Raw genomic sequence first — 10,568 nt, 5'->3', positions numbered from 1 at the left:
GATTGGACCACTCGGGCCAGCCTTCGCTCCCCATGTGCATCAATAAGCCTTGGCCACCCATGACCATGTCGCCGGGTCACCACTGTTCCTTCCTTGGACCACTTTTAATACTGACCACTGCAGACCAGGAACACCCCACAAGAGCTGCAGTTTTGGAGATGCTCTGACCCAGTTGTCTAGCCATCACAATTTGGCCCTTGTCAAACTTGCTCAAATCCTTATGTTTGCCCATTTTTCCTGCTTCCAACACATCAACTTTGAGGACAAAATGTTCACTTGCTGCCTAATATATCCCACCCACTAACAGATGCTGTGATGAAGAGATAATCAGTGTTATTCACTTCACCTGTCAGTGGTCATAATCTTATGCCTGGTTGGTGTACATACATAAATAAAAACAGATTTTCTCGATTGCAAACACTAGAACTGATTCAGTTTGCCTTATTTCCAAAACCATTCATGCAATTTTTGCACCTTTCAATCAAAGCACCTTTTTGAAAAATGTTATAGGCTACAGTGCACAATAAACACAATTCACCTGTTTTCACACGTTTTTGTTCCATGTTTTCTGCAAAACTCTACACAAAAATGTACATATTTTTCACAGAAACACAAGCACATAATATTTAAATAATATGATTAACTCAATCACAAGCTAAACACAATAAACATATTTCTTCATAGCAAAAGTGCCGCACCAGTCAGAACCCCAATATTTATCTAAAAAAAAAAACCACTGATAAGTTCAGGCTTGATTCAAACAATACAAGAAGTGGTGAAACAAGAGAAAGAATACCAATATCAAGTATATACAAGAGGAAAAGGTGGAGGAAGGCCATCGAGAACTTTTGTGATTACTGATGTACTGTTGTATTTGAGTGAAAGCAGTATGACAGAATTCTTTAAAACTTTGGAATTGTGGAATTGTGGAATTGGCTTGTGAGAAAAAAAATGGGGTACACAACCTGTCTGACAGACAGACAGACGCTCTCGCATTTGTGCGTGTGCGCAGGCTGCACGCGGTCACGCAAATGTGAAGGATCGCGCGGAATGCGTCTTGGCGCTCCGAGCTTGAGCTGGAGCTCATGAAAGGCGCTCTGGGCGCGAGACCCTCTGCAACCCTTTTTTTTAATCATGGATTTAACGGCATTTGTGAAGGGAAAATATACTCTTTAAACTGGATCAGCTGCATTGCCGCAGACTAAAACATTTTACTTGGCTAATAAACATTAAATATTTCCAAAGAAAATGTCCAGACCAAAGGTCTTGGAGCGACAGGGAAGCGATGACTCGGACACGGACCTGCTGCTCGCGACACTCTCACCGGAGGAAGTGGAGGAGCTCGAGCGGGAGCTCGTTTATATCGATCCCGACCCGAACGTACCGGTGGGACTCCGCCAGCGGAACCAGACGGAGAAACTACCGTCCAGAGGATATGACAGAGAGGCTATGCTTGTCTACTGCGAGCGGGAGACCAAGAAACTGATCCGGAGAGAGTTGAGCGTAGAGGTGATGCGTATAACATCAACAAACTATAACAACAACAACAACAACAATAATTATAATAATAATTATTATTATTATTCATAGTAGTAATAGTAGTATTTCATAAAATTGTTTTCTTTATTATTATTTTTAATAATATATCCAACTGTTAAACAAATCTTTTTTGTCCATCTACACAACCCTTAAAACTTTAAAACACTTAAAAAATTTCAAGACTGAGTTATTTCAAACTAAATCCAAAATTCCAAAATACAATAACAAATGGATGTTTTCCCTATAGGGAATAGTTTGCTCTCAGTGGCCTAAGTTTAGAGGCTTGCATCCAAGGGGGAATGAAGAATGAAGAATGAAGAGCTGACCTGTGTTCATGTGTCATTCAGTTTTTTTTTACAGTTTAAGATCTCATCATAGTGTGACATTTTTGTAGATCTGTGAACATAGTGAATGGCTGATTTAGCACTGAGATCTATGTTAATCAGTCTGGCTTACATGCCTGACATGCTGTCATGGTCGCAGCCCTAATAGCCTATAATGTTGCCATCATCTGGAAGTGATGAACTTTTTCTTTGCTTTGGAGTATTTGCCTGTGCTGCACATTTACAGAACACTTTGTACTTCCAAGTGTGAGTCAAAACTTTTTTTTTCCAACAACAAATCTCCAAAACACTTCTGACAGGACAAAGTTATTTCAGTGCGAACTTCTTTTCGGTAAAAATACTGAAGCATATAATTTTCCTTTACAGCCAAATGTCTTTATAAACATTTTGTATCATGGTTTAGTTTACTGTTGTCTAGTATAAACACAGGATTCTCTCTCCCTTCGGTGGTTCTAGGGGATGGTCATTTGTAGTTGGCACTCCATATAAACTATGCAGAGCTAACCTTTGACATCAAAGCTGCTGTATTCATTCACTTTTGGGGTACCTCAATAGGATTTTCTGAGAGGATGCTGTAAAAATTAGGATTGTCCAGAGTAACAGAACAGAACAGATGGTCTGGTTCTTCTGGGATGGTGTTCCTTGTGTTTTTGGAGAGTGCTAGTTGTGTTTTAAACAGGTGCTAATGAAGCACTCAAGGGGTAATGTGAGATGCACTCAAGGGGCCACAAACTACTTTTAAACTCTATTGAGACACTGAAGTGTTTGTTTGAAACATGTTCAGCAGGCAACAGAACACACACACACACACACACACACACACACACACACACACACACACACACACACACACACACACACACACACACACACACTTCACATGTAACTAAATAACATTGTGCTCTTTATAATCAGTGATTCCCCCTTTATAGTCTATTTTTGATCAGTCCTGACTTTTAAAGATCACCTTTCTGATCTTATTGATATTCTGCTGTGAAGTCTGTTCAGGTGCATCATTGTGTTGGCAGTGTGAATATGCTGAATGGTAGTCACTTCCAATGTATTCAGTAAAACAGCTGTGAGAATAAAATTTATGTTCACGTTATTTTACAGTAGTCAGAAATTAAGAGTGATGCACTTCAGCGATTTGTGAATGTGTTTACTTTAAGCTTGGCCTCAGTGAGGCTTTGGAATCGTCAAGGGCAGCATTCCAGACCTGAATGTTCCTCCCTTTGCTGCCTTATAAGGGCACATCTGAGAGTTTTAAGACTTCTTCAAACAATAGCACACAAATCTACACAGTATGTTCATTCCCTTTTAATGACCACTAAAAATAACTCACTCAGTCATGGACTCGCTGGGTCCAGCCATTGGCTGTAATTATTCTAGATATGTTTCCTTTGTTTGATGCCCCAATGTATTTAATGATAATGTTGATATTTATCTATAATTACACTGAAATGAAAGCAAATGGGAACTAATTTAGAATGTGAATACTGTGATTAAGATGTCAAAAGTCAGATTACGATTAGACAAAATCAAATATGCCAACTATCAAAAGACAAACAGCTTCTCAGATTTAATGTTCTGTGACTAATTTCTTTTGTGTTTATTGTTGAAGGGAGAGGCAAAAGGGGATGGCAGAAGGAGAGATCGACTCCGCCGGATGAGAAGCAGAGAGTTTTCCAGGTCACAGAGTGGCGATCCTCCCGACACAGAGAGCAGAAACGCAGAGAGTGAAAAAGATAAGGAGCGAGCGAGAAAAAGGGAGGATGACTTTAAAGCTTTACCTGATGAAGGAGAAAAAGGCAGAGAGAAGAAAAGGGAGGAAGAGAAAAGAGAAGGTGAGAAGACGGGCAATAAGATGGAAAGTGGAAAAGACCTTTCGAGAAAAGAGAGAGGAAGCAGCAAAACTCTAGACCTCATATCCAAACTACAAGAGAAAAAAGAGGATATGAAAGAAAGAGGGAAGAAGGAGGAGAAAAAAGTGAGTGAAAACTCCAAAATACGAGGGTTTGTCTCCAAACTGCAGGGGGATAAAGACGCCGAAGACCTAAAAGTAAAAAACAATAAGGCAGATGTCAAGAAACAAGATGAAAGCAAAACTAAAACCATAGAGGAACCCAAGAACAACAGAGCAGTAGGAAGAGTAAACCTAAAAGATGTAGAAACAGTGGAGAAGAAAAGCAGAAGTAGAAATGTAGAAGAGAAGGAGAGAGAAAAGAAGGATGAGAAAAGTCATACAACCACACCACAAAAAGAGAAAGAAAAAGAACAAGTGAAACAATCAGAAAACAATGAGGTGAAGATATTTAGCAATTCCAACCGAAACAGCTCAGGGAACTGTCATGGTGCGGATGACCGTTCTGTTACCACTGAGGAGGACGAGTCTTTTAGTGAAGATTTGGACAGTGATACTGGCTCCAGCATGTTTGATGACCTTCTAGAGCAGGTCCGCAGTGATGACCCTGAACTAACAGAGGTCAATGTTAATAATTCAGATGCCATTAAGGCAGACACCCTGATACAGTTTGCCGAGGGTCTTCGCAGCAACACTCACGTCAAAACCTTCTGCCTCGCAAACACGAGAGCGGATGATCATGTTGCCTTCGCCATCGCTGGAACCCTGCGAGATAACTCAACCCTGACCGGAATCAACCTTGACTCGAACCATTTGACAGGCAAAGGCATCCTGGCCATCGTCAACTCTCTGCAGTACAACAGCACGCTCATGGAGCTGAGGTTTCATAACCAGAGGCACATCTGCGGAGGGAAGACTGAGATGGAGATGGCCAATGTCTTACGTGACAACTCTTCTCTGCTGAAGTTGGGATATCATTTTGAGCTGGCTGGGCCCAGGATGACCATGACAAACATCTTGAGCCGAAACATGGATAGGAAGCGACAGCAACGACTAGAAGCGCAAAAACTCGCCAGATTGGAAAGCGACTCCACTCACAAAACCCCACGTGAAGATAAGAGCTCAGCTGAAAAAAATAAGTCTATCAACACTCATAAGAAAGACTCTAAATTTGTCGCTATTTCAAAATTCACCTCTGCTCAGGAAACTCCCAAAGCTCCGCCCACAAAGTCACCATCTAAACCCCTCCCCTCTGAGGTAACAGGAAAGAAAACAGGGGCAACCAGAAGTCGACAAGCTCCTCCTCCTCCTCCACCCCCTCCCAGCCCAGCGTTAGATGTTCAGGCCCTGAGGAGGTCGCTGACCCCAATCTCTCAGAGGAAACCAGACAGCAGTGCTGCTGTCCGACAGACGGACAGAAGCTCCAGAGATCAGCTCCTGGACTCTATCAGAAACTGCAGCATGAATGCTCTCAAAAAGGCAAGTGAAACAGACATCACATGTCATAGATGTTACTACAAAAGCAAGTACATGACCAAAATATCACTCTTTTAATAAGAAAAATGTGAAAGCAGGATGGATTTTTGCACTCTCTCATTAATAACATTTAGTTGTTTTTTATCAAAAGATAAGTTACATTTATTTGAATATCTAAATATTAGGGATGCAGAATATATCAGCCACCATATCGGTATCGGCTGAAATATGTTCATTTTTAATGTTATTGTTATCGGCCCGATAAGAAAATTTGGCTGATATATTAAAGCCGATAAATAATGGCTTATTTCTGTCAGCTGAGTTTGCCATGATGGTTTTGAATTGCTTGAAATATGATTGGAATCACTTCAAAAAGGAAAATATAGTTAAGTGATATAGGCTACATAAAATTATAATGAGAACATTATAATTGTGTGCTTGGGACATGGCTTTTAATGGTGAGACTTTTGTTTTTGTATTCAGGCTCTCAAAGATTATATAAAAATTTAGATTTATCGGACAATATCGGCTTTCAAATATAAAGAATTATCGGTATTGGTCAAAATGTTCATACCGATGCATCCCTACTAAATGCTTTTAAATGCTTAACAATCTTCTTTTCAATCTGCCTCTCAGGTTGAGGTCCCTAAGCTGTTGAGATAGCATCTGTCCAGTGTATGTGCTTCTACCAGATTCCCCTGCAGCGCCCCATCATCACGGGGGAGTCATTGAATCATCAAGATGAGATTCCTCCTTAACTGGCTTAGACACTCTGAAATACAGATTATTGGGATTATCTGATATCTAAACATCTGAGGTGGGACACTTGAGTGTGATTTTTCCCTGGACTGACAGTTAACCAGTCAACATTCAAGCTGTGATGGGCATCTGTTGAGGTTTAAGGACCCTTAGAGAAAAGATTTTTAGACCTGTCTTGAATCATTATTCTGTCTATATAAGTAGAGATCTGCCTTGATGTGTTTGTTAAAGTCAGCATAAAATGGAAGTTGCAATAGTCTTCCTTCTCTACAGTGACGTATGTGAAACGGCTTCTCAAAGAAGAAAAAATGTAAGGCTGAACTTGATTTTGTCCATCGGGAATTGATTGGATCATTGTAGTTTGCTATTGCTGTGATCTCATGTGAGTGAAGAGATGTCAGTGCAGAGAGAGGGGAGCGAGGGGAAGTTATTTTGATTAAAGATTACGAGGGCACACAAATAAAATAATAGTATTAATGATGATGTTCATGGATAAATACTGCAATATTTAATTAAAAAATGTCAAACTTTAAATAGTAGGACATTTACATTTAACTACTATATTGAATATTTATGAGATATTGTGTTCAATTTCACAAGCAGATCTGTTTATGGCCATGGATTTTTGCATCTGGACTTTTGAGAGAATCTAGTTTGAGTTTCTGTATTACAATATTTACACTGTTGTTTTTTTTTAGGGAAATTAGAACAAGCTGCTCCCTTTCACATCTGCAAACATTATCATATCCATGGGCAGCATTTTTTTTATTTATCCCCAAATCAAGATGAAAACAAGTATAACTGTTTTTTAATTGCGATAAATACTCTAGATATCACTTGAGAAGTACTGAATTAGCAATATTACCAACATGTATATATAGTCCTGTCTGATGTGGATTTAGTCATTTGAATCATATTTGCCGTGAACTTGATTTTATGAATTTGTTTATAGTTTGATAACAGATTGGTGAATGAACCTCCACAAGTGGTTCCTGGTTTTGATTATGTTTGATTTTTTATGAGGAAACAGGGGGTCAAAGAGTGAAAACTATCTACATGAACCAAAGACTATAGATGCTTGAACTCAAATAATCAAATTAAATTACTTTTGTTTTTTTCTCTGCAATGAATACGTGATTAAAACTGTAGTGTAAGCTTGTTTTATGGATAAAGAAAACATACCTACATGTTGTCTCTGTACCACAGTATCATTCAATATAATGCAGTTCATGCATCCCACCTACAGGTTGAAAAAACACAACAAAGTTATAATACAGAATGAACAGATGATGAAATGTAGACTACCTTTTTTTTTTTATTATATTTTTTACTGGCATTTCTTTATAGGAGAAAATAATTGAAGACATGGTCTATATGTAGATTTTGGGGTAGATTGTAGACTTATAATTAGCCCCCTTTTTTTTAGAGCAAATAACAGCAATGAAAGCATTTACACAAAGAAAAAGGAAGTCATATTTATTGCTGAAAGACTGTCTCTCTTGTCCTCTGGCTTTCTTTTTCTTTTGCAACAGTCTTTATAACAACATTAAGCTGCATAATCAAATATGGACTTGCAAATGCATCAGTTACAAAAATGTGTCAACACCACTGCTAAACGGCTTTGTTTCCTTCCTGACCCAAAGTCTGTTGTGCGTTTGCCCTTGCAGCCATACCGATCCTACTGCTAAACTGTTATTGGTTTATTCTTTTGCAGGTCTCTCTCTCTCTCTCTCTCTCTCTCTCTCTCTCTCTCTCTCTCTCTATATTAAAAGCACTGTTCCTCTGTTAACTGATGGAGCAGACAAGTGAGAGACAGGAAGCAGGTTACAGTGTTGTGTTATGTTGTAGTTTATTATAAAGAGGATGTCTTGCTTGAAGAGGACGATAGCAAGTTAGGGAGAATGAAAACCCATCTAAAGATTCTGTCTCTTTTCATAGGTAAATACTTTTTTTCTGGCTTGATATATTTCAAGATGGTCTCTTCATTATTTAGAGAAGACTGTTTTAAATTGACATCTCATAGCAGACTATCAATGTAAATATAAATGTGAGTGCATTTAAAGTGAAACTGAACTGATTCAACTGTAGTTGTCTGATGACCCTCTGTATATTGTTGGAAAAAAGGATTGTGCAAAAACATTCTCAGTTTAACAAATAGACTGCAGTAATAAAGTGTTCTCTAGTTTTCAGTGGTGTGTTGATGAAGTCTGGAGGTGTTTTTGAGGGAACAGTGGGTGAAAGGGTGGAGATCAGATGTCCATACCCAGATGATTACAGATATACACCCAAGTACCTTTGCCGTCATCCCTGTGGATCACAGCATGTTTTGATTAAAAGTGGAAAGACTGATGAGGTCGTCAAGAATGGAAGATACTCTTTGATTGATACTGTGAGTGGAAGGTTCTTTACTGTAACCATCAAAGATCTCACACTCAAAGACTCTGGTGATTATTACTGTGGAGTTGATAAATGGTTCAGTGACAAATTGAATAAAGTTCATCTCTCTGTCCGTTCAGGTGGGTATTTATGCAAACAGTTTGTGAATATAATATATGTCTTCCTATTTAAATAATTTCACATACCTTTACAAAATGTTTATTAAACTTGAATTCCTCTTTTTTTTTTTCTGTTTTATTTTCAGCAGCTCCGGTGCACAGACCTTCACACAGCCCTGAAAACACAATTATAACTACAACTGCATCTACATGGACGACAACACTCACCTCTGCAGTAGTTACATCCAGTCAGCAAACTAATAATCCATTTTACAACAATAGTTTGACTATTATAATTTAAGAAAAACACACTCAATTTAGTCTGGTTAGGCCTGCTTTTGGAAAACATTTAGGAATTCAGAATGACTTTCAGTAAACTTTTAATAATAATGAAATCCAGTTTAAATAAATAACAGTCAAAAAAGTATTTTATTAGTAAACAATATTGCAAAGTAGATGATCTGTATCCTATAGATGTCACATGCTGTAGTCGAGATATTTAGTATTATACACTTTCATCTTCAATGATCTTCAAAGGAGAAATTCCATCTCTTTTTATAAATCATATACTGTGATTCTCTCTTTTTCTGTCTCTCTCTCAGATAACTCTACTTCATATGAGCAGTTCTCATCAACAGTCCAGTCAAATGGATCAAAAAATGGAGAATTCGTTTGTATGTATTTTATTATGACCATTAGAATTTCTTTGTGTAACATTGTGTTCATATTACATTATTTAATGATGACTGTGATAACCTGTTAACATTTAGCTTGATAAGCATACTGCAGAAGACTTAATAATATAATTTTTTCTTTCTCTTTTTATTTCAGTCAGTGTGACTGTGGTGTGTGCAGGTGTTCTGGTGCTGCTGGTGTTTGTGGCTTTAGTGTTTCTCTACAGGAAAAGATCAGATTCAAAGTCCAGAAGTAAGACCACAAACACATAAAGACTTGAACTGATTCAAATGCCCAATACTGAGTTGATTCAAATCAAATAATAATAAAAAATGATCAAAAAAGCCCCATTGCATCTGGTTTAAAAATCAAATAGAGAATTGGTGTGACTGCTGTGGTTTAGTCATGTGATCATATCTTATTTTGTTAAGATGACTAATGTACTGGATTCATGTTTCTTTTAGGTTTGAATCATCCTGTTCCTGAAAATTCAGTTCGGGTTTCACCAGATCTCAATGGGGTATGGAAACTTCTGCTCTTACACAATTTTATCCTAAAGTATCAATATCTGATTACAAACCATATTAACCTAACAAAATACAATTGATCAACATGTGATACATTAATGCATTTGCTTTGCTGTAGTAAATCTAGTGAATCCAGATTACTCTAAAAAATGTTGAATGCACTGTTAAATGTACACTAAATAATTTTTGGTATGTGCTCCCCTATGTCTCTCAGACTGTAGATGATGTCTTTCACATCTACGATGAAATGTTGAACGAGTACAACCTGGTTGGTCCAGCTAGAAATACCAATTCTTCTGTAATATATTCCACCGTGCAGCACTGTAATCCTGCACCTCAGGATGATGTGAATGATTTTTATTCACTCATCACACACCACTGAGGATAAATGATTAGATCAATCTCATGCTCTCTAAAAAAATTCTTATACTTGAAACCCTGTTGATGAGAAGTGATACATGTGGTCAACTTGCTAAAATGGGCATGACTGCCTGCAAACATCCTGCTGTGGACATGTGCGTCAGGTCGTGACATTAAACTGAACTGCTGTGTTAATTTAAAAGTGTGAATTTCCTGTGTAAGTAACAGCAGTAGCTTTTGGGTTGTATATGCTAAGTTACATTTAAAAAATCATATTGTTTGTTTATTTGTTTAACAGACTGACTGACAGATCAAATTTTAATTATGTAGGAATCCATGGTAAATTCATATTTTTTTTCTTACACCTCTGAGTGTTCTTGTGACTTTTTAGACCGATGGTGTGTATTATTATTGTGAGACTTTCTTTTCCCCTAGTGTCTGTGTTTGTATAATAAAGCTTGTTTATTTTATATCTCTGATTTTTTTTCTGAGTGTAACAAGTTAAACACAGAGCCACAGAAAATAAAATGGC

At 37.8% G+C, this 10,568-nt stretch overlaps 1 protein-coding gene across 2 annotated transcripts; it reads left to right on the top strand.

The window, feature by feature from the left end:
- The first annotated feature begins 1,007 nt into the window (after positions 1–1,007).
- Positions 1,008–10,506, top strand: LOC127517987 (leiomodin-1). Of its 2 annotated transcripts, none has more exons than XM_051904240.1 (9): positions 1,008–1,509; positions 3,505–5,223; positions 5,857–7,917; positions 8,163–8,495; positions 8,624–8,722; positions 9,077–9,148; positions 9,306–9,401; positions 9,614–9,669; positions 9,891–10,506. In XM_051904240.1, the coding sequence occupies exons 1-3, from the start codon at positions 1,249–1,251 to the stop codon at positions 5,881–5,883; spliced, it is 2,007 nt and encodes a 668-aa protein (XP_051760200.1). In that variant the 5' UTR covers positions 1,008–1,248; the 3' UTR covers positions 5,884–7,917; positions 8,163–8,495; positions 8,624–8,722; positions 9,077–9,148; positions 9,306–9,401; positions 9,614–9,669; positions 9,891–10,506. The 2 variants fall into 2 exon arrangements, with proteins under 2 accessions (XP_051760200.1, XP_051760201.1); XM_051904241.1 differs by having other exon boundaries at positions 8,621–8,722.
- Positions 10,507–10,568: the final 62 nt, after the last annotated feature.

Source organism: Ctenopharyngodon idella, chromosome 8 (assembly GCF_019924925.1).
Source record: "Ctenopharyngodon idella isolate HZGC_01 chromosome 8, HZGC01, whole genome shotgun sequence".
In the NCBI taxonomy this organism is placed as follows: Eukaryota; Metazoa; Chordata; class Actinopteri; order Cypriniformes; family Xenocyprididae; genus Ctenopharyngodon; species Ctenopharyngodon idella.
Note: the sequence above shows the minus strand (reverse complement) of the source record. Positions and strands in the feature narration are given on the sequence as shown.